This window comes from Piliocolobus tephrosceles, chromosome 15 (genome assembly GCF_002776525.5).
Source record: "Piliocolobus tephrosceles isolate RC106 chromosome 15, ASM277652v3, whole genome shotgun sequence".
NCBI classification, from domain to species: domain Eukaryota; kingdom Metazoa; phylum Chordata; class Mammalia; order Primates; family Cercopithecidae; genus Piliocolobus; species Piliocolobus tephrosceles.
In genome coordinates, this window is record NC_045448.1 from 28,487,135 (window position 1) to 28,511,511 (window position 24,377).

A 24,377-nucleotide genomic window follows, 5' to 3' on the forward strand; every position below is an offset into this window, starting at 1 on the left:
ATTTTCAGGGTCAAAAAAGTAAAGCTGCAGAAGAAGGCTGTGGTGGAAAAGAAATCAAGCCCTCTCGCCCAAGTCAGAATTCCTTTTGGCATTGCTAATGTTGTTTGGGGGTTTTTGTATCGCATGTCTTTATAAGGAGTATGTACCCTGGGCAGGCATTGGGTGGGGAGAAGTCAGAGGAAGTAAGGTACACTGACCTGTGATTAAATCTCATTATCATTGATGTATCATGGAACTATTGAAATAAGCATCACAATTATATAACAACATTAAAAATGCTCATGATACGTCAAAGGAAGTTTGCAGGATACAAATTTGCATGCACACAAATTATAACTGAATAAAACATGTGCCTGATTATGGTCATGAAAAAAATGAACAAACAAAATCACTTTTGATTGTAAAAGTAGTAGCATTGTGGGTGGTTTTTTCCCCTTTTTAAATTTAGGGTGCTGTTAATTTAAAACTACTATAGTTTGTGTAGTTAAAAAACATGGAAAAACTTATCTACATGTACACTTAAAATGAATTTAATTTATTGTAAGTCAATTATACTTTTAAAAAGTAAAAAATAGTAAATATTTTTAAAGACTGGCCAAAAGTAAGCTGGGAGAAGGTCAGTGTCTTTGCCATCTCCCTACCTGCCTTTTCTTCCCCTTATTCCTCATGTTCAGCAAGACCCCTCAATACAGCCCCTATCCGGGTACTTAGTACAGTCATGGCTGCTAGGAATCCTGTGATTAGCTCTTCTCCTAAAATCACATTACCCTTCAAACTATTTTATAACATCCTTTGCCTTCCCTGCTTTGTCTTGAATCTGCAACAACAATAACTATTTGTCTGACATTACTTTCTTTGTGGGTTCTACCCTTTGCTAAGGAGCCCAAAAAGCAATCTGTGATAATGTGCTTGGGCATGGTGTAATGTTATTGCCGACCCCTCCCAGGTAACACTTTTGCTTTTTAACCTGGGGATTCTGCCCTAAATAGTTGTGTTAATGGAAGCATGGTGTCCTACCCAATGGAGGGGATAGCTGGACAAATAGAATCTGGGCTTCCCTAACACAAGGGCCATTACTGAGCTGGGCACATAGATATGGCTGGGAGGAAGGGCATGAAAGCTACAAATTTGGGTGGGAGTTAATTCCAGCTAAATAACTTGAACATTTCTACCTTCTTTCAGGGATCCCTCAGATCCATACCTCTTTTGGAAAGAATACACTGGAAGGGCAGCTATGGCCAGAGGTAAGGGCTTTGTCTGGTGGGAGGTACGTGTATGTGGAGGGGAGAGGGAAGATTTTCCTTACAGTGGGTAAACCCAAGTTCTGGTGCAAGTTGACAGGCCCCTTCCTGAGGCCTTGAGAGAATGGGCTGGATGAACTCTTCCCCCATGGACAGCCGGGGTGTCCAGCAGAGTGTGTGTCCTGGAATTTGGAGCTTATCATCCCTGCAGACTGAATGGGCGGTTCCCAGAAGTGTCCAGAAGGAGTTATAAATGGGCTTGTTATCTCCGTGAAACTTGAAGCAGATGTTGGGAGTTATCTGAAGGAATCTGGGTGAGGTCTTCCCAGAACATCCATAACATAAGAGCTGAGAGTAAATGCTGTGGTTTCTTACTGTAATCAGTACTTCAAGAGAAACTGTGTCTTCTTGTGATGTCAGATGTCCTCAGTCACCTCATTTACTGCATGTTTTTCCCTGTTGGAGTATTTCCCCCCTTCCACTCTCAATTTTTTGGGGAAAAGACACAATCTCCCTTCCCAGAGCCTTCCATGGTATTCACAAAAGCAGAAGCTGCCCCGGACTCAGTACCAGCCGCTGAAGAGGTCCAGGTGGTCTTGAGGACCTGAGCACTGGTCACCAAGTCCTTCCTCCAGGCTCAGGACACTGGTGGGGACATGAGAGTCTCTCAGTTTCAAATGTACCCAGTTTTTGGCAACAAATAAACATAATGCCTCATATACTTACTTTTGTATAAGTTATCAAATTAAAAGATGAAAAGTAGATAAATGTAGCGTGGAATATAAAATATAGCATGGGGTTCATTGTTTTTTCTTTTTTAGTCAAGGTATCCTGAGTCTTTTCTTAATTACTTCTTCTCACTGGTAAAATATACACAGAAGTTATCATTTTAACCATGTTTGAGTGCACAATTCAGTAGCATTAAGTACTTTACATTACTGTGCCACCATCACCACCATCCATTTCTAGAATGTTCTCTCTTTTTTTTTTTTTTTTGAGACAGTGTCTTGCTCTGTTTGTTGCCCAGGCTAGAGGGCAGTGGCATGATCTCAGCTCATGGCAACCTTCGCCTCCCGGGTTCAAGCGATTCTTGTGCCTCAGCCTTCCAAGTAACTGGGATTACAGGCACACACCACCACTAATTTTTGTATTTTGTATTTTTAGTAGAGACAAGATTTCACCACGTTAGCCAGGCTGGTCTCAAACTCCTGATCTCAAGTGATCCTCCTGCCTCAGCCTCTGTGCTCAGCCCCATTTCCAGAACTTTCTCATTCTTCTTCATCATCTTTCTTCCCTCTCTACTCCAGTGTTCTGAGACATTCTTGCCACCTGTTAAAGTCATTGTCAATAGAGTTACATCCCCTTTTACCAGATGAACTGGGTATGGGGTTAGGAGAAAATGACTATGGGCATTTATTGTTTCTAGATTTTGAGCCTAGATAGAATGAGTACATGATCATTTCTATACCAAGTTTTCAGGATCTGCAATATTTCTATACAAGGCAGTTGATGTTTCTGATGTTTGTTTTCAGTTGCAGACCCTGAAGAATTCTCCATTCCCATGCAACCCAAATAAATTAGGAGTGAATATGCCTTCTGAATCAGGTATGTGACCCTTGGCCATAAGCAGGAAAAGCCTGGTATCTTCTCTCTGAAGTGGCCAGCAGAGGCTCTAACCCTATTCCTCTTGTACCTGTTGGCCCTTCAAGTCCCCCTCTTCCTTATCCTCAATCCCTGTGTGACAGATGAGTTCCCAGTCGTCTGTCATAATTCCATGGTGGCTTGCTTGGATGAGGGTAATCTCCAGGATCTTGCCTTCCTGTGGGTGGATGGTGTTGTGGGAACTCTGAGTTACAGCCACTCATGTGGCTTCTCTATTCTTGCAATGTAGCCCAATGGCAGCTCTGGACCTTTTTCCCCACAATGGCTGGTTTGTCTAATGACCCGGATGCTATGAATTCTCTTGAGTGGGCCTTCTTCCCTGGCTTTATCACATTGAGAGGCTGCATTACAGACCGTATTTAATAGATTTATGTTTGTACTATTCTGCCTTGACTGGGGTTTCCATTTAAGCATGCTATTCTTGCTGTTATATAGGGACTTCAGGTTGAAAAAGAAATTGATGCACTTTTAAGGAAATGTCATCTTTAGGTGGCTTACATGTAAATGATCCATAACATGACCAGGGAGTATGATCAGTGATTTCTAGGGAGACTTAATTGCTAAAAATGCCAGTGACTCCAGTGGGTCCAGGAGACTTCCTTGTATGGCATTTGCATACAGCTTGCATCTGGTGTGGATATGTGTTCACAGGCTTTGAATGCTATTCTCTGGTAATCTTCAAGCTTAAGTGATCCTTTTGGTAACCAGGTGGTTTTAATCTTAATGTCTTGTCCTCTCATTCATGGTGACCCAGAAATGCAGGGCTATGGCACAGAAGGAAGTGAGAGGCAGAATGGGGACCAGGTGAGGGGAAAATGAGGGCCATGAGTGACCTTCCATGGGTCACCTGTTTGGACAGCTCAAGTCCAGTTAACAGTGTGGTTCCCAGAGAGGAGCAAGTGTCTTTCTGGCAGGATTCCTAGGGTTCCCAGGCACTGCGTGGTCTTTGGCATTCCACTTCCATGGCCAACAGACTGTACCTCCGCAGCTGTCCAGGGGCTGGGGGATGTGAGTCTCCTCTCCCATAAGGTATCCTTGGCCGACATCATGAGGAATGTAGATCTGACATTCCTATATGGGTTCTTGTCTCCACAGTTCACTCTCTGAAGCCTTCTGATATTAAATTTGTGGCAGCCATTGGCAATCTGGAAATTGTGAGTATTTGAAGTAGCTTGGGGCAGGAGACAGAGTTTGGTACTGATGATCCTCTGAATGGGCTCCTGGTAACTGGGCAGAACGTTTCATTTTGGAAGAGTATATGTGAACTGGATAAATCCAGGAGGTTGAATCTTTATTTTTTACTTTATTTTATTCTATTTTATTTTTAATTTTTTTTTTTTTTTTTTGAGACAGAGTCTCACTCTGTCGCCCAGGCTGGAGTGTAATGGCACAACCTTGGCTGACCGCAGCCTCTGTCTACTGGGTTCAAGTGATTCTCCTGCCTCAGCCTCCTGAGTAGCTGGGATTACAAGCATGCGCCACCACGCCCAGCTAATTTTGTATTTTTAGTAGAGATGGGATTTCTCCATGTTGGTCAGGCTGGTCTTGAACTCCCAACCTCAGGTAATCTGCCCACCTTCGCCTCCCAAAGTGCTGGGATTACAGGCGTGAGCCACCGCCCCCAGCAGAATCTTTTTATTTTTTTACAATAAAAGGAATGCCTCTCTTTACATCAAGGTGAGGAAACTTTTGGAGTTTCCCATTAATAAATTAAATCCATTAATACATTAAATCAAAGATCATACAGAATTTTAAAAGTAATCTTTTAAATTTTTAAAGAAATTTTCTTACCTGCTTTGTAAATTTTTAAAAATACACCGATCTTTGTAAATAACTTTAAATTTTGTTTGCAATTGTGGTAAATACATAGAACACAAAATTTACCATCTGTAAGTGTATAGTTCACTAGTGTTAAATATATTCACGTTATTGTGCAACTGATCTCCAGAACTTTTTCATTTTGTGAAAGTGAAACACTCTGCCCATGAAATAACATCTCATTCTCCTCTTCTCAGAGCCCCCAGCAACTACCATTCTACTTTCCTTCTCTGTTTTGGCAGTTCCAGGTACCTCATATAAGTGAAACTGGCCAGGTGTGGTGGCTGATACCTGTAATCCCAGAGCTTTGGGAGGCTGAAGTGGGCAAATCACTTGAGGTCAGGAGTTTGGAACCAGCCTGGTCAACATGGTGAAACCCCATCTTTACTAAAAGTACAAAAAAATTAGCCGGGCATGGTGGTGGGCACCTGTAATCCCAGCTACTCGGGAGGCTGAGCCAGGAGATTCGCTTGAATCCAGGAGGCAGAGGTTGCAGTGAGCCGAGATCATGCCATTGCACTCCAGCCTGGGCAACAAGAGCAAAACTCCATCTAAAAAAAAAAAAAAAAGAAATCATATACTTATGTTTCATATAAGTGAAATCATACAGTATTTGTCTTTTTGTGACTGGCTTCACTTAGCATAATGTCCTCAGGGTTCATCCATGTGCCAGATTCCCCTTCCTTTCTTAAGGATGAATGATGTTTGCGTGTACATCTGTATCGGATTTCATGTATTCATTCATCTGTCAATGGACCCTTGGGCTGCTTCCACCTCTTGGCTATTGCAAACAATGCTGCTGTGAACTTGTGTGTACAAATATTTGTGCGAGTCCCTGCTTTCATTTCTTTTGGATATATACACCCAGACGTGGGATTGCTGGACCATACAGTAGCTCTATTTTTTAAACTTTTTGAGAAATCACCACGCTATTTTCCATAGTGACTGCACTATTTTGCATTCCCAGCAACTGTGCACAAGGGTTCTAATTTCTCCACATCCTCACCGATGCCTGTTTTCTGGGGTTAGTTGGTTGTGGTTGGCTGGTTTTTAATAGTAGGCATCCTAATGGGCGTGAGGTGATGTCTCATGGTGGTTTGGATTTGCATTTCCCTGATGATTAGTATGTTGAGCATCTTTTCATATGTTTGTTGTTAATAAATTCTAAGTGGTATATTTTATATGGTCAAATAAGGGAGAAAGAAAGAAATAGAAATAGACAAAAAGAGAAAGGGACGAACAGAGAAAGAGGGATCTGGAGAGCAGAAGGTTGGAGAGCAGAGGAGAATGTCAACATTGCCCCACAGCCCCTCTCCTGGTCTTAGCAAAGCTCCACAGCCTTACTGCCCCCAATCTCGGCAGCCCCAGCTGGACAGAGCACTTCCTTATCAGTCTCCACCCTGCCCAGAGCCCTACTGCACCTCCCACGCCTGAACCAGGATACTCTCCTTGCTCCCCCAGAGTCCCCTTCCATCCCCTTCCCATGATTCCTTCCCAGCGTACTCCACTATCCCTGCAGCAGCCTGCACTCCCTGCAACCTCAGCCCCTTCCCCTTGTAGCTGCAAACCCCAGCCCACCACTCCCTGCACAATGCCGATCCACTCAGTGTTCCCAGAGACCCTGGACCTGTCTTCCACCTTCCCTTCTTCTCAAATAACCAGTTGCTATCTCTCTGGAACTTGCCTTGGACTCCCTGCCTAGACAGTGCTGGCCTCACCACATTCATCGATGCCACCTCTGCTTGAGCACTGAATAAAGCTGGCCAGACCCAGAACCTTTCCCTGATCACAGTTGTAAATGGTGGGAATGGGCATAGCAGGAAGAAGGGTGAGGAGATGGTGGTGTGTAGAGGTGTAGACTGAACCTTAGGAAACCAACTGTGGGCCCACTGGAAGCAGGCAGAGCTCCCCACCCGCATTCTTTTTTATCGATGCTGGTGGCTTTTAAATTGCACTTGTGACTGTGGTGTTGGTCAGGGTGAGGGTGGAGGGTTACCCTTGATAAGAGAGGTGAAATCAGACATGGAAATAAGTGAGAAAAGAGGTTCCATGTACTAGATAGCAGGCTGACTTTGCTACACCTGTGTGTCTGCACACACTGATATTTACATCCCAGAGCCCCGGATATGGAACACACTTGCCACAGGACTCTCAGGTCCTCCTGCCCGGGGCAGGGAAATCTCCACCCAGCCCTGGTCTCTAACTTTAAGCCCATCAGCCCGTGCACCCCTTGGTCTCATCTCGGAAAGAGCTGTTTGTCCATGAATTATTCAGATCTGGCAGTTCCTGCTGTCACTCGGCTCCCGCTTCTCGGGAGCATGGCTCCATCAGGATAATCTCCCAGCCCCAGAATCATTGTCTGTGCACAAATGGGTGCCTCCACCTTCAGGATAAAACCTGAAAGCATAATTCCTTGCAAGCCTTTTTCCTCTGTCTGTCCTGAGGGAGAGATGGCCATCACGAACTTACCTGGGATGTGTATTTTAAAAGCTAAACCAGGGCAAAATAATGGAAGACAGTGAATTTAAAAAGACAAAAATCCATAGTGCTGACACCTCTGCCTTGAGTGTCTGGAGCATTCTGTAACTAAGGTATAAGCCCTTCTTTGGGACTACAACTAGCACTTGCTTAATTGCTATAGACCCCCTTTTCCTTGTAGAACTTCAAAAATCAGTTACGTAAATGTTTGTAGAAGTTCTGCAATAACACTTGTGACACATGTTCAATGTAAGAAAAAACAAAACAGATGTATGCACAGTAGAAGACCCTGTTCACATCTTTAATTCCTCTACCTCAAACACACGCTCGTGCACACACATATATACATTCTCATTCATTCTCCAACGTACAGCAATACGTAGGGAAACAGGGTATATATAAAACCTAACTCGGATCATACTGCAATATCCTATCTTGCCAAGGAGGTTACAATTCACTCTATCAAATTCGTTGAGGGTAGAGCCTGTGTCTTACTTAGCTTTGCAGCCCGAGGGTCTCAGTAACTGCCATAAGGCAGGCATTCAGCGCACAAACAGTGTGAAGGGAAGGTGCTGGGAGTGGGCACAATGGGGACGTGGAGTTTGCTGGGTTAGCCGCAGCCTCACCTCTCTGTGGCTGCCCTCTGAGCCTTTCCCCCAACCCCCTCTCCTGGCCTCTTTCCTCTTATTCTCTCCCCTTTCCTCCCAATATCTCTCTTTACCACCCTCTCCTCCAATCAAGTTCATCTAGCGGGGAGGGGTAATCTATCAATTAATTACCAGAAACAAATTGATGGTCCTAAGTGATGCTTTGTCTTTAATTGAATCAGCTGCCAACATTGAAATCAGACTTCAAATAAATATTCACATTTCCAGCTCCTCTTGAAAAATGACTCTTGGAGGGGGGTGCCCCCTTTGCTTGGGCTCAGGCTGTCCAGTTTGCCACAGCCCCAGGAGGCCTGCTCCCCTCATTACCTAACCTGTCGGGTGTCTTTTTTACTAATCCCTGACTTCCATCTTAGTGTGATTTTTGTTTGTCTCCTTGGGAGATTTAGCTTCTCTGTCTTATTGAGGAGCAAAGGACGCCATCTCCAATTGGTGAGATTTCCCGGTCAGCCTGCCCTGCCTGGAGAGCTGCAGAGACCTGACCCAGGTCTATAGGCGGGTGCTTGGTGTGGCTGGGTGTTCAGGACAGATGGACCATTTAGAGGGAAGTGGTGCAGGCTGGAGTAGGTGATGTGGTGTAGCTGTCTGCCTGTCACCACCACACCCAGAGATACTGTCTTCTAGGAATTTTGAGAGAGAAAATTCACATCAGAAACTGAAAGTAATACAACCAAGAAGAGCTAAGATTTGTGAGTGTTTTGTATGTCCTGGGCACGATTCCAAGCTTTCTGGGAGCTTGCGAAAGGCCTTGATTCCCAGGCGAGTTACCACAGTCTCAAATCTACTCCTAGACTTAGGAACTTCAGCAGAGAGCTCAAGTCCTGTGTTGCCCAGCATTTTACCAAGGGGGAAATCGGAAACTTATCTTGTTCATTCCAAACATATGGATTCAACATATATTTGTTGAATACTTACAACATGCCCAGGCACTGTTCTAGGTCCGAGGATCATAGTCAAGTACAAAATGGACACATTCCTGCCTTCACGACTCTTATGTCCAGTGGGGGGAGAGTTAAATAAACTCTACATTTTGGAGGGTCATAATAAAACAATCCTTTGTTTCTATGGAGACAGTTAATGACTTTAGGGGCCATTGAAATCTAAGTGGAGGAAAACCTTTCACACCTTCTACCGCTCCAAGGTCTGACAAACATGCTGCAGAGGGAGCCAAGCATTTTTCCTCCCTGCAGAAGGAGCTTCATCTTTCTCTGTAGGTTAGGGTCTCATTCTATGGCCCAGGCTGCAGTGCAATGGCGCCATCTTGGTTCACTGCAACCTCTGCCTCCCGGGTTCAAGCAATTCTCCTGCTTCAGCCTCCCGAGTAGCTGGGATTACAGGCGCATGCCACCACACCTGGCTAATTTTTATATTTTTTAGTAGAGATGGGGTTTTGTCATATTGGCCAGGCTGGTCTTGAACTCCTGACCTCAAGTGATCCTCCTGCCCAAAGTGTTGGGATTACAGGCGTGAGCCATGGAGCCTGGGCTTGTAGGTTCCCTCTTATTGGCAGGAGGGGGAGTTCTGACTGGCAGCTTGGGGCCTAACTAGAAGAAGCTCTGCCACCTCCCTTGGCTGGGTGTTAACACTGGGTATCTTTTCCAGCCTCCAGACCCAGGGACGGGCGATCTGGAGAAGCAAGAATGGTAACTATCCTGAAAACACAGAACAGAAAGGAGCCCCAGAAAGGGAGATGCTCCCATCTAATCTTGCCTTATTGATGGGAAAGATTCAGGGCCAGGGAGGCTCAGTGCCTTGCCCAAGGCTGCCGTCTGAGAAGGTGGCAGACAAGCTCCCAGAAGCCAGCATCCTGCCTCCTGGTCCAACCCTTCCTCTGCCTGAGAACCCCAGTGGGTCCTTGGGGTGAATGAGGAGAAGTGGGAAAGGCTAATAGAGGGAGTTCTTATTTCTCCCCACAAGCTCTCCTTGCTCTGCACTTGGGGAACCGTGCAGGGTTGGGGCCAGGCTCAGTCTCATTCTACCGTGGGGTCTGCTTCCCCTTCCAGCTTCCGGCCAGATGAGAGCAGGTTGGAGGGCAGAGGAGGATCCAGAGAGCTGTTTTCCCCATTTTGGCTACTCCATGGCCACTTGAGGTGTGCCTTTAACCCCCAGGAGGATAATCCCAAAACCAGAGCAAGACTAGGCCAAAGACTGCTGTGAAATAGACCACAACCAAGGGGAAGGGCTGTTGGCAGGTGACAAACACAGCCTGACACTCACATGCCTGCTTCTACCTGCAGGACTGAAGAAAGGCCACAGCAGGTGTGCATGGAAGTGATGACAGGTGAGTTCTGGTTTTCATGGCTGGATTTCAGAGTGCCTCTCTCCCTCCCAACAAGCAGCATCCTCTCTAATAAAGAGAATGGACTCCACCAGCCACTTTACCACTGGAGCCCAGGAGAAAGAAGAGGGTATTCTGAGAGGACAGATAAGGAAGCCAGGATATGAAAAGTTACATATCCTGAATAGGTTGGGGGGGGGGGGGTTGTGAGAAATGTGAGAAATGTATCCAGGGTCTCCGGGCAAACGGAAGCCAGTGGGTATTGGGTTAAGATTGGGGAACCTAGGAGAGGGATTAGGGGCCAGCTGGAATGGGTATCTGGGCCAGAATCCTGAGGTTCCTGCCCACCCAGACCCAGGGCTAGACTTCATCCAGGGAAAATGCCCATAGTTCACTCCTCTCACCCAAGGAGAGGACCCAGCCAAATTTTCAGTCTGTTTTATCCTGTAATATTTCCCTTGCTTGTAAAATACAAGACTTCAGTTGGGTTCAGGCAAACGAAATGAAAAAAAAAAAAAAAAAAGTCAACTATAATCACCTATCTCGAGATAATTATCGTTAGCATTTTGGCCTTTTGATTTACATATGTGCATGTGAATATACTATCATAATTTAGTTTTTTGAAAATGTAATATCAGAGATTCCTTATGATTCTATTAAGTCATCCTGAAGTTAAGTCCTTTAATGGCAGCTGGGTCAGCCTAGTGGGATGTTAGTCTCCTATGCTTGGTGCTCATAAATCAAGAATAAGGGAAACCACTTTGCCGTCCATATTAGAGCGAGAAGACATAGATTACAGCGCAAGCACTCTGCTGAGCTGATGCTCCCGGGGAGTAACGAACAAGTGAGGCAGCTAGTGCCCTGTCCGTTCAGCCAGTGAATTGAAAGGAGGGGCCCATGAATTGTTAGGTTCCCTGGGAAGCACAGGGATGAACAGGATGCTGGCCCTACCTTCAGAACTCATAGTCCAGCAGGGAAGGTTGGGCTTGGCGGTTCAGCCCGCCCGGATCTGATTGACAGGTGAGAGGATGTTGGTGGCCAAAGCAGTAGGCAGGAGGATCCCCTTGGAGAGAATCAAAGGGTTCTGGAAGAGGAGGCCCACTACCAACTCCGTGGCTATCACGGCTGTGCCTTGGCTTGGCCCTGTTTATCTTGAAGTGGTAGGAAAAAAGAAGCGGCATGTTTGGGGGGGTGTCTGGGAAGATAGGATATAGTTTAGACCCTCAAGCCACAAATGCAGATGCTGCTTTGCCTAGTTTCTGAATTCGTCTCAAGGTTTCCTCCCAAATTGCCCTGCAATGAGTCTGAGTGCTTCTCTCTAAGCAGAGCAGCCAGGAGTCCCAGCTGGTCAGAGGTCCTGCAGAAAGCAGGTGTGAGGGCAGATCTCGCTTCTGAAGCCCTCCAAGGCAGGCCTTACTCCAGCATACTCAGTGGGGAAGGAGGAAGGAGTGGAGACCACAGCTGCAAGCTCAGCTGGGTGGCTGAGCCAGCAGGAGGAGCAGGTCTTCCCAGAAGAAAGTGCTCTAGGGACATCCAGGCCTGTGCTGTGCAGTGTGGGTTGGGGCTGGCTCGGACTCAGCCTACCTGACCGTCAATCTCAGAACTTTAGAGGTCTCCTGACGTTTGAGATCTCCAAACGTAGCCATGCCCTCGCCCACCATGGCCATTTTGCAGGTAGGAAAGCCAAGTGTCAGGGAGGTAAATGGACTTTCCTGAGGCTATGTGCTCAGTAAGTGGCACGGTCCCTGTGAACCCAGGTGGTCCAACCCCACGGGCTGTGCCCTTTGTTCTCACCCTAGTGCTGCCAGGGAACTCGGAGGCAGCAAGGACAGACCAAGTATGGCAGACTTAAAACAAAATGACCAACAAATTTACAGATGCAAAGTCATGTTTGATCACAGAGCACTGACACAGGTACCTTTCTTTCAGAAAGCAATCTCTTTCAGACCTACCACCAAATATTTGTGTTTTGTCATTGATCCTTACAGACTATCTTCAGATGAGGGAGCAAGAGTACCCCTCACCCATGTACATGTTCATGCTGTCCCGATAAACCTGAACCCAGCTCAGAACTTTCCCCGCTTTCCCACCACAAGCGGAAATGGGTTTCTTTGTAAGCCAATCAGGGGTTAGAGAATGAAGTTCATTATTTTGGATTAAGGATGGGGAAAACGGAATCACACACGAGTTAGGAGGCTGCCCAAGGTTGCAAAGTCGAGTGACCAGTCCCCTGACTTCCAGGCCAGTTCTCCCACCCGCACCCTGCCTGCTGCCTGCACAGTGTCAGTCTCCTTCACAGGGAGCCCCTTTAATGCCGCCTTCTGGATCCTGCTCCCATGAAGCCCTGAGGCACTTCTGGATGGGGCAAAAAGAAAGGGGAGTCGGGTGGAGGAGTGGAGGCATCTCCCTTCCATGACACTCTCTCCCTGCTCTGCCCTCTTCCCTCTCAGGAGCAAGACACAACTTAACTGCTCCTGACAGCACTATTTTTAGCGGTCCTCTGGCTGTCAGCTCTGGGACGTGTTCTCTGCATATTCCCTGGAGCTTTCCCACCCTGCTGTCACTCTCAGGAGGAGGGAGGGGGGCTGGAAGGCAGCCTGAGTCCCTGTCCCAGCATCACTTGCTCTAATGAGGCAGTAGCACATGGCAGTGAAAAGCCTCAGTGTCCCAGAACTCTGGTTCAAACCCCAGCAACCTCAGTTAGCTGTGAGACCCTGGCCAGCTCGCTGGATTTTTCTGTCTCAGTTTCCCTTTCTCTAACTTGGAGATCATATTGCCATGTGTTTGCTACTGAGGATTAAGTGAGATAATGCATGTAAAGTGCTTAGCACTGGGCCTGGCCCAGCACTTTACAGAGGTTCATTTTTAGCTCCTTCACTTCCAGAGGACTGCTCCAGAGGTACAGATAGCCTCACAGCCCCAGGCAGGGTGTGAGGAAGGACCATGCCTTGGAATAGGGGCAGCAACCCTGGCAGCTCACTCTAGAGGAAGAGGGTCAGTCTTTTTTTTTTTTTTTAATTATTATTTTTGAAATGGGGTCTTGCTCTGTTGCCCAGGCTAGAGTGCAGTGGCACAAACACAGCTCACTGCAGTCTTGACCTCCTGGACTCAAGCGATCCTCCTGCCTCAGCTACCCAAGTGGCTATGACCACAGGTGAGCACCACCACACCAGGCTATTTTTGTTTTCATAGAGACAGCGTTTTGCTATGTTGCCGTGACTGGTCTCAAACTCTAGGGCTCAAGTGATCCTCCTGCCTCAGCCTCCCAAGGTACTGAGATTATAGGCATGAGCCACCACTTCCGACAGTAGGTAGGTCAGTCTTTAGAGGTGACCTTCAGCTGGTGAAGGCCAGGGCCTCAAACCAGGTCTCTCTTTAGTCCTTTCAGACATCATCAGACATTTCAATCCTTCCGTTCCAATGCCTGTGTGCCACACTGGAAAGACAGTCGTACCCCACGATGGTGCCGACGGTGCTGAGTAAGTTCCCTTTCTGTCTCTCTCTGGGGTATGTATTCCTACTGGTCTCAACATATAGGCGGGAAGATTTGGGGGGCTGGCAAAGTCGAAGAGGCTTAAAAATAGAAGTATTTAAGTCAAAGCCCAAAAGCCTCCTCAAACTGATTTCAGTCTGCCTGATGAACCTTATTTTGAAAAGCAGGTCAGTGCCCACTCTTCAGGAGCCAGGGGTGGGTCAAGCTCACAGACTGGCACCTGAGCTATGGCAAGGGGCAAGCTTCCAGCCCTTGACAAAATAACATTTAGCTGATTTTCCTCTCTGTTTCCCTCCCTCTGCACAGAGACTTGTGGATTCAGGCTCAAGAACTGGTGAGAAACATGAAAGAGAACCTGGTAAGCATCCATCCAACTCTGGCATGGCTGGGCTGCCTGGGTTTGCTGCAAGGCGGGCGGATCAAAGTGATAATGGCCCTGGTACCATTTTACCATGAACTCAGCGACTAGTGTGGCCTGGATTCTTTAAAAAATGTCTTTGCCATTCTCTGGTGGTCATTAAAGGAGAGGACCAATTCTTTTTCATTGTTAATTTTTATCCATCTCTTTATTTATTTATTTTGAGACCAGTTATGAGACTGGCTAATTTTTATATTTTTGATAGAGACGGGGTTTTGCCATGTTGCCCAGGCTGATCTCAAACTCCTGGGCTCAAGCAATCTGCCTGCCTCGGCCTCCTAAAGTGCTGAGATTACAGGGTGAGTCATAATGCTCAGCCAAAAGGACCAATCCTGTTCAGAATGGTTTTCCATGTGGTCCTGCTGAAAGTCAACAGATGGACTAAACGACTTCTCCCAAAGGGAGGTGGTGGCTAGCTTCAGTTCCAGGTGAGACTGGTTTGAGTTTGAGTCTTGAATTCTCTACCTATTAACTGTATGATGTTGGGTGAGGCACTTACCTCCGTAAACCTCAGTTTTCCTGTTCATGAAATGGGATGATAAAAGAGCTGCAGTGTAGGGTTTTGGGAGCATTAAACGAGATATTGGATGTGCCTGGCACAGACTCAATACATAATATAAAAGCCTGTAGCTTGCATTGTTATTGTAGTGGTGATTGCTGTTACTAATAATTACCATATTAATTTTAGTTCTGAGGGTGGAGGCCTCTGTCACAGACATGCTGGGAGCCTTGGTACCACTCTCCTAACAGTTCTTAAACTATTTACTCAATAACCTATGTAAGTTTGTAATAAGCATCGTTTGATCTTTTGCACTGCCCTTATGGGCAAGTATCAAACCAAGGCAAGCCTTGCTAGCAAACTGTATCTAAGCACTGAGCCTGGACTGCTGGAACCAAGGGAAGCTGCTGTTTCAGCCAGCCATGCATACATTAAAGAGTTCAGGAAGTGAAGTGAAGGTCATTCCAAGGCATATGAGGACAGGGACTAGAGCAGGAGCTACACCATAAAGTTTGTTTTCCCGAACAGGAGAATTCCAGAATTTCTGAAATAATCATTATTCTGTAAAATAGAGAAGAGATCCTGCGTCTAACCCTGTAATTTTCCAGATGTGGAAATGGAAGTTCCCAGAAGTAATGTGACCTGTGCAAGTTCACACAGCTAGTTAGAGCCAAAACCTAAAGTGCCTGCTTCATAGTCCAGTGTTCCTCAACTACACCGTGCTGCCTCTTAAGAAACCAGTTTGTTTCCTGGTTACACAAGAAATGCATGTTCATTACTGAAAAAATCAGAAAACACAGATAAGCAAAAAGTAAAACCATCCTTAATCCTAATAACCCAAAGCTAATTATGGTTAATAACTTGGTGTATATTACCTTCCATATTTTTTCCTAGCATATATATCTTTATATATTTTATAAAACAGGGATGTTACTGGATAAAGATGCTTTTTTTTTTTTAATGAGATCGAGTTTTGCTCTTGTTGTCCAAGCTGGAGTGCAGTGGTGCGATCTCGGCTCACCACAACTTCCGCTTCCCAGGTTCAAGCGATTGTTCTGCCTCAGCCTCCCGAGTAGCTGGGATTACAGGCGTGTGCTACCACGCTCGGCTAATTTTGTATTTTTAGTAGAGACAGGGTTTCTCCATGTTGGTCAGGCTGGTCTCGAACTCCCAACCTCAGGTGATCCACCCACCTCGGCCTCCCAAAGTGCTGGGATTACAGGCATGAACCACTGCACCCAGCCAAAGATGCTTTTTATAACCTACTTTTCTCAATAGATTAGTTCCCATGATAATGACATTTTTCAGCATCATTTTAAAAGCGACATAGTGTTTCATCTCATGAGTATTCCACAGTTTACACAGCAATCCCCTGTTTTGGACATTTGTGTTGTTTCCAGTTTTTCCTTCTTATGCATAAGGCTTCATCATTGTAGCTGAATCATTCACGTATCCTTGTTTCCTTAAACTATCTTTGGGGAAATGAAATAATTAGATCAAAAGGTGTGTCTTTTAATTTAAAAAAAGTTTTGGATATATTTTATCAACCTAGAGCAGTTATACCACTTTAAACTCCTGCCGTATACTACTATCGAAAAAAAATTCCTACATGGGTTTTTCAGGGATGGTTATATGAAATGGAAAGACATGAAAACAAAGACATTATTTTGGTTCAAGGTCTTGCCACAATCTCCTTTTCATGCTGTTGCCCTTTTCTTCAGCAACTTGATTTTCAACTTGACTGGAAGCTCATCAATGTGTTCTTCAGTAATGCAAGCCAGTGTTACCTGTGCCCCTCTGCTCAACAGGTAAATGGCAGCCTTGGGGACTGAGGGATTGCAGATGCTGGGGATGGAGAGGGAGTGAACCAAACCTGCCTGATTACCTGATCCCCAGCTATCAGGGTGGGGCTAATGCCACCTATTTTAGAACATGGATGGATGGATGGGCAGACAGACAGACAGTCAGATACTCAAAGAAAAATGCTTGAACAGGCATTTTGTGAGTTTTATTGCTTCAATTTTTTTATTGTGATAAAATACACATAAAGACCATCTTAATCATTTTAAGTGTACAGTTTAGTGACATTAGATAATTCATAATGTTGTACATATTACATGCATTCATAACTGTCACAAGGAACAGGTGTTTTTTACTTACCATCTCTCATATCAGGAAAAGGAAGTAGAGGCATAGATAAGTTGAGTCAACAGTCATTCCGCAACTGAGAAAATTAGTGTTCTAGTTGGTTAAAAACTATCTTGCCTCTTAATTCTGATTTCATGTAAGTTCTGAATTTAAGAAATAAAGCAGGGTGCATACCATCCTCACTCCTTGGCCCATGAATTCTATTTGTAGTGGGAAGGCTGCTGTTTATTGAAGTAGACTGTATCTTCCAAGTGCCTTGGCTTTTCTAGAAACAGGACATGAAACATGTGATCTCATTTATTATTTATGGAGGTGAATATCTATGACTTAAGTCTTTACTGAAGATCATTCAGATTAGGATCAGTTGAAAGTGTAAGGGATGGTTTAGAAATCTAAGCTATGGTAAAATAAATGGCACCTGGACTCTTCTTCAGGATCCTGAAGCCTGGCTGCTACCATGCTGGCCCTGCCACTTATGGGATCAGCTTGTCCCCTTCGCCACCCTCCAGGCCAGGGCACAGGCATGGTGGAGCTTCTGGAGGTGGTGGTTTCTTTTCTGTGCCTCTCTCCTACAATAGATACTCTTGCCTTCCTTCAAGTGCCCCACACTCCCACTGACTCCTGGCTCACCATCAAAACTCCCCTTCCTTTAGTAATGTCAAGCCTTGGGAGAATGTTGATGGAAATCCACCTTCCTGACTAGCTCTCGTTGGCCGATATTCCTACAGCCTTTCTGGGTTTCCAGCATATAGATAATGAAGATTTATTGTTCCAGTTTACCCTCTGTGTTCTCCAGTGCCAAGTGAAATTTACATGCCTCGTTTTTTCTCTGCACAGCCCCCCTTTTTGATCATTATGCATTACTTCATGAATGTATGCATTCATGCATTGACATGTTCAAGCATTTAGACATTGGTGCATTCTTCTGTATACTCATTAATTCAGGACATTAACTCATGCATTTATGCAGTCATGCACTGAAGTGTTCAAACATTTAGACATTGCTGCATTCTTCCATGTATTCACTAATGGAATCATTCATCCATAAGTTATATTCATGTATAAATTCATTTTCTCATCTTACACGCAGACACACGCTATTGTATTTGTGATTAGTTTGTTCATGCTAGCATTTTTTAATGTATGAATCCATTTATGAATACTTAGACTCATTGATGATTTTCCATGTACTTTGTCTTGTGTTTAAACATTCCTACATAAATTCTTGCATGCTTTCATGTATTTATACCTTCAAGCATTCTCAAATACATGTTGTATTCTTGTGCACATGTATTCATCTACATATTATCTATTTGTATTTTTAGTTATGCAAGCAGTACACAAATATTTTCCTTCTAGAAACTAAAACATCAGTTAAAGCTAAAATACGTATCCTTTTGGCCACCTCCCTAATCCTCTCTCTCTTTTTCTTTGCAAACCTCTTACATATCTATAAATCCAAGCATTATTTTGCATGCATGTATGTATGAGAGAGATTTAATATAAATAATGTTGTGTGTACTACTGAAAACAATTTTTTTCACTAACCAAGTATTATTGAAATCTAGTCATGTTGATACATATGGAATGAGTTTATCTCTCTTACATGAGTATTTTGTTGTGTAATGTTACTACATTTTATTTCACCGTTTTCCTATGCTGATGGCAATTTAGGTATTTCTAGTTTTTCACTATTATAAACAATGCTGCAATAAACAGTCTTGCTCATTTACTTGACTATGTGGAAGAGTTTTCCTAAATACAGTGATTTTTGTGGACTGAAGTACATTAGTGAGTCAAAAAATTAGTTTAAAGGATTGCAACCAACATTGTAAAAAAAAAAAAAAAAAAGAGAGAGAATAAAATATTTGAGTTTATTGCATATAGTGAGGTAAGTAAAAATTCATGAGATTTTTGCATCATTTCTATATGGGTACTTATACTGGATTGGGATGTAAAACGTATCTCACACTGTGGGTCAAGATAAAAACAATCTCAAGAGCCGGGCGTGGTGGTTCACGCCCGTAATCCCAGCACTTTTAGAAGCCGAGGCGGGTGGATCACAAGGTTAGGAGTTTAAGACCAGCCTGGCCAATATGGTGAAACCCTGTCTCTACTAAAAAATACAAAAATTAGCCGGGCGTGGTGGCGGGCGCCTGTAGTCTCAGCTACTTGGGAGGCTGAGGCAGGAGGATTGCTTGAACCCAGGAGGCAGAGGTGGCAGTGAGCCAAGATTGTGCCACTGTACTCCAATCTGCGTGACAGAGACTCCATCTCAAAAAAAAAAAAAAAAAAAAAAACAAGAAAAAAACAGTCTCAAGAAAAGCACCTGGAGTAGATTCCTACGCCAGTCTTTAGGTGCACACATTCTGGGTTTTAATAGGCTCTGCCTAATTGCCCTCCAAAGTGGCTGAACTCTCATATTTCCACTAATGGCAGTGAGCGCCTATTCTCTACAACCTTCCCAATGCTTGTTCTCAGACTTAATGATTTTTGTCAACATGAGAAATTCCTGCAAGATCTAGTCATATTGATTACATACGAATTGAGTTTATTCACACTTAGAAGCTAGCATTTTTTTTTTCCCTTTTTTTTTTTTTTTTTTTTTTTGAGATGGAGTTTACTCTGTCACCAGGCTGGAGTGCAGTGGCGCAATCTCTGCTCACTGCAATCACCAGCTCCCAGGTTCACGCCATTCTCCTGCCTCAGCCTCCTGAGTAGCTGGGACTACAGGTACCCGCCACCATGCCTGGCTAATTTTTTTGTACTTTTTTGGTAGAGATGGGGTTTCACCGTGTTAGCCAGGATGGTCCCGATCTCCTGACCTTGTGACCCGCCCGCCTGGACTTCCCAAAGTGTTGGGATTACAGGCGTGAGCCACCGTGCCCAGCCAGCTCACACTTTTAATTGGTTCAAAACATGTGACAAAAGTAATCATGCCTCCTCATTTTTAAACAGCTGTAAACCAATAACTTGATGTCCATAAATTTAGCTAATTATAGCAACACCTGCCAGCATCAACTCAAATTCCCTCTTTATTCTATTTCTTCTTCCATCTTGATTTTTCCTGTCGTACAAAAACCACCAAGGCTTTGATGCCTGGAATAAATCTCACCTCCACTTCCACTTCCCCCAGAGGCCCTATGGCTCCTAGGCCTGGCTCCTTTGGCCTCCTGGCCAGGCCTACTGGTGCTGCCCTTCTCACAGCCCAGACCCACACTCACCTCCTAGTGGTACCTCTGGCCACACCTCCCTGTTTAAGCTAATCCTGTGCTATAGCTCAGCATCTTTGTTTGAGAAGTTCTTACGTGGCATTTTTATTTTTCTCAAAGCACATCTCAGGTATAAGCTCTCCCTTGGTGGTTGTGAAAATGTGCTCTGTAGATGGCTGGGCATGGTGGCTCATGCCTGTAATCTCAGAACTTTGGGAGGCCAAGGCAGGTGGATCACTTAAGTTTAGGAGTTCGAGACCAGCCTGGCCAATGTGGTGGTCTCTACCAAAAATACAAAAATTCGCTGGGTGTGGTGGCGCACGCCTATAGTCCCAGCTACTCGGGAGGCTGAGACAGGAGAATCACTTGAACCCAGGAAGCGGAGGCTGCTGTGAGCTGAGATCATGCCACTGCACTCCAGCCTGAGCAACAGAGTGAGACTCTGTCTTTAAAAAAAAAAAAAAAAAAAATTGCTCTGTAGAGACACAGGGGCCACTGGAGATCCTTCTGTGGGCAAATGCTGAGAAAGTGGGCACCGGCTGCCACCTGACCTTACAGAGCATGTGCCAAGGTTTTCCTGAAAGTTCCCACGAGAAAAACACATTTTACCATTAAGAGGAAATGTTGAGCTACTGTCCTGCCCCAGTTTAGGACCTGGAATTCTCTTCCACGAGACCTTTGGGCTCCTTTAATGGGAAATAAATAAGGGCCTGTGTCCAGTTGTTCTTCAGGAGTTTCTTATGACCAAAGTCAGAGAGTCGAGTCAGGAATTATCCATTAGGTGTGACAATGGCTCTGAAGGCAGGTGCTTTGGAGGTGAATGATAACCTGGCTCACAGCAGTGACCTGAGGATGCTTTTTGTGTCTGGAAACTTGCTTGCTGCTCTCTAGCTAAATTTAGCTTTATTCATGAGTAAGATTTTAAAAATCAGAGGAAAATGAAAAAAGAGCTGATGACAAGAAAACAGACACATTTATCCCTTGTAAACGTCTCTAACTACAGGTGGCAGCCTTTTGGAGGGGACACTGCTGTATGAGTCAAGAAACCTAAACGTGTTTCTAGTTTTTGACAGAATAATCCCATTCCTTGGTATAAACCCTGAGAAAATAATTTACTAGAAAGAGTTAAAGTTGGGTCTCAGGCACATGTTTGATAATAGACGTTCTTCCAAACCAGGGGGCAAATGATACAAATGGAAATGTACCAGTTCATTTGAATAAATCAGCTTTATCCTGACTTTGGGTTCCAGGAGTTTATTATGTGTGACCTTATAGAGAAGGGACATCTTATAGGAGCATAATGTGTTCTACTGAGAAATGGGGACAGTTGGTGTCCCGAGTGACAACCATGCAGTGCCTGGAATGACTGAGTGGGCCCCGATTCCCTCTGCAGCTGCGAGCAAACACCTTGACCAGGGGTTTCTACAGCAAGAGTCACACTCTAGGGAGGGCCACGCAGGGTCCCCCGCCTCTCCAGGGACAGTGGATATGGTACAGATGGGCAGCGAGGGTGCCTCTAGACACAGTTCCCCCCAGAGTTTTCAGGAAAGAAAGGGTGATGTTTGATGTCACAGTCAGGGAGTGGCTCACTTAGGAGAAAACTAGACAGAAGGCTTTATGGTAACAGACCTGGCTGAACCGGCCTCCCGGAAGCCAGCCTCACACCGAAACAGAGACAGCCGGTGAAGGGGCAGAGAGACAGGGACACTGCATTTCCTCCTGCGTGGTGCCAGCCCGGGTGATTGACAGCTGTCTCCAGAGTCACTGCCTGTGTCCCCTCCGGGGAACAGAACAGCTCCTTGGCCTTCCTTGTCTTCCTGTCTGAGCCAAGTTGCCTTAGGGGACAGCCAGTCTGCAGGTGACTAGGAGTTTGTCTTGTAATTTTTATTATTTTCACATTGAAAAGGTAAAGCAGGCGTGAGCCACTGTACCCAGCCTGTAATCCCAGCGCTTTGGGAGGCTGAGGTAGATGGATCGTTTGAGATCAGAAGTTTGAAACCAGCCTGGCCAACATAGTGAAACCCTGTCTCTACTAAAAATACAAAAATTAGCTGGGCATGGTGGTGGGCACCTGTAATCCCGGCTACTCAGGAGGTGGAGGTTGCACTGAGCCGAGATCGCACCACTGCACTCCAACCTGGGCAAAAGAGTGAGACTCCATCTCAAAAAAAAAAAAAAGGTAAAGCAGGTCAATTTTTGAGGTCCTTCATTTGTTGATTTTCATTACCTGCAGGAAGGGGAGTGGTATGTATGTTGGGTGGGTGGGAGATGTCTTTAAATACTCAGGCAGCAGGGCCCACTCACAGTCTTTCTCTAGGAACCCTTATCTTAGAGCAAGCATGGCAAGAGAAAGGCTGATAAAATAGGATTGCGCAAAGGTTCCGAGGCCCATGTGGGGCCTTAAATACAGGGTTAATTGTATTTCCCTGTTGGACCTGATTTTCTTTAGGAAAAAGTGACTCCTCAAGTCTTTGGGAGTAAGTCTCCCATCCCTCAGTGTGAGCTTCAGAATCACACCAGGTATTTCTGATCTTGCTCTGACTTTGAGTCTGCCCTTTCCTGATGGAACTTGTCAGCTAGGGGGAGTTCGGTTTTTCCCTGGTGGATGATGGGTTGGGGAGAAAATGGATGAACAAAACAAAGACAAAACTAGGAAGCTATGGGAACTCTATCTTTGTGGAATGCCAGGTCTAGATGGGACCTTTGCCCGTGGTCTTGCCTGGCAGGGACGGGCGTGTCGTGAGTCTGGGTGGCCTCACCTCATGGTCCTCCTGCAGGCACCCTCACTCAACACGGTTCTCCTCTCACAGAACGGGCTTGTGGCGGGCAGCATGGACCAGCTGATGGGGGTGCTGGACTACCTGCAGCAGGAGGTGAGGCTGTGGGCCCAGGGCGCCCCTGAGGGCGGTGGGGCCTGTTTACCCTCACATGGCTTCCACCAGGGTGGGGAAATGGACCCCTGTGAGGGAGACTGGGACCCTTGGAAAAGGGGAAACTTTAGAGAACCCCATCTTCTCATCCTTTCAAATGAGAACATGGGCCAGGAGAGCACACTCTGCTCCTGCAAAGGAAACTTCTGAGAGAAACTCGACTCTTCCTTGAGTCCTCAGTGGCCCTGCTCTTCCCTAAGGCCACTCTCTAGCTGAGTCTGGGTCAAGGATGAGATGGAGGGGGCCTGAGGACTTTCAAGACCTTTCTACCCAGTGACCGTGATGCTGCTGCAGGGTCTGAGAATCGGCTGGGGGTTGCTGTGACTCTGCCTTCCGCTTTGCTCTCCTGGAGGGCAGCTTTCTGCTGGAGGAGGCTGCAGGCCCATAGCCCCAGTGGTCTCACTCCCCCGTGGACACTGGTGGGAGACTCCCCACCCACCGTGAGGGACAGAGAGTCCTGTTTCTGGATGGCACAGATGCAGGGCTGGCAGCGCGGACTGACCCCGACCAAACATCTCCCAAAGGATCATGCCAAGTTAATCAAGGGGAGGCCCATCACACTCAACCACACCCCAAACGGGGCCCAAGCAGGAGTTCCAGAAAGCCCAGCAGCCATGGCGACCTGGCAAATACTCACCTTCCTGTCTCTGTGTCCTCCTAGGTCCCCAGAGCATTTGTAAACCTGGTGGACCTCTCTGAGGTTGCAGAGGTCTCTCGTCGCTATCAGGGCACTTGGCTCAGGTAAAAGGGGAAGGGGAATGAGAAACGCATCTGTGACACGGCTGTCATGTGTGCGTCCTCTGGGGGCCCTTCATGTGCCTTAATCTGTGAGGGGCCCTAAAGAACAGAGGCCAAGGGAGGCCAAGAAACACATGCGAGCTAACACCTGAGCGAGTGGCAGAGTCGGGGTGGGGCGGGCCCCCTGCCAAGCATTGTTTTGGGGACTGAGTCAAAGAATAAAATACTCGGTCTGGTTGATGGCGTGCCAGAGGCTCTCCTCCGTGCCAGAGTGATTTGAGAGTTCGCCTTGGCAAAACATTCATAAGCTAAGAAGTGTTACTTCTGGAAATTGGATAGAAAAGCGTAGCCTAAATGTAGTTTAACTTCACAGAACTTGATTCCTATATATTTCTGAAAATGTTCATAGACTTTAAACTTTTTGGAGCCAAATCCTAAGAATTCTGGCTCTGGACCTAGAAAAGAAGTTCATGTAGAAAAAGTCAGGGCAAGGGTGGTGGAGAAAAGAGGGTGCTGGAAAGGAGAGAAGGGGGTACCGAGGGGAAGGAGGGCTCTGAAGAGGACGCAAGACAGAGAAGGTAGGGAAAGGAGAATGGGATGTGGGTGTCTGGTGTGAAGAGCAATGAGCGGGGAGGAGGAGGACTGAGAGATGAAGAGGGAGAAAAAGCTTCCCTCTATCCCATACTTATCCACTAGGAAGAGCTTTTCTCCATCCCATATCCGCTCCCCAGGAAAAGCTTCCCTCTCTCCTGTAGCCACCCCCCAGGGAGAGCTTCCCTCCATCCCATACCCACCCC

At 45.9% G+C, this 24,377-nt stretch overlaps 1 protein-coding gene across 2 annotated transcripts in view; it reads left to right on the forward strand.

Moving 5' to 3' along the window:
• PLB1 (phospholipase B1) overlaps positions 1–24,377 on the forward strand; it is a 147,313-nt gene that overhangs the window by 19,651 nt on the left and 103,285 nt on the right. The window contains exons 2-11 of one of the 2 annotated variants that reach the window (XM_023217267.2): positions 1,183–1,244; positions 2,780–2,846; positions 3,999–4,057; positions 9,467–9,507; positions 10,102–10,145; positions 13,522–13,614; positions 13,944–13,993; positions 16,274–16,360; positions 22,723–22,785; positions 23,504–23,583. In XM_023217267.2, coding sequence (XP_023073035.1) covers positions 1,183–1,244; positions 2,780–2,846; positions 3,999–4,057; positions 9,467–9,507; positions 10,102–10,145; positions 13,522–13,614; positions 13,944–13,993; positions 16,274–16,360; positions 22,723–22,785; positions 23,504–23,583 — 646 coding nt within the window. Of the gene's footprint in view, positions 1–1,182; positions 1,245–2,779; positions 2,847–3,998; positions 4,058–9,466; positions 9,508–10,101; positions 10,146–13,521; positions 13,615–13,943; positions 13,994–16,273; positions 16,361–22,689; positions 22,786–23,503; positions 23,584–24,377 lie in introns of both variants that reach the window. The other variant, XM_023217268.1, reaches the window with a different exon arrangement.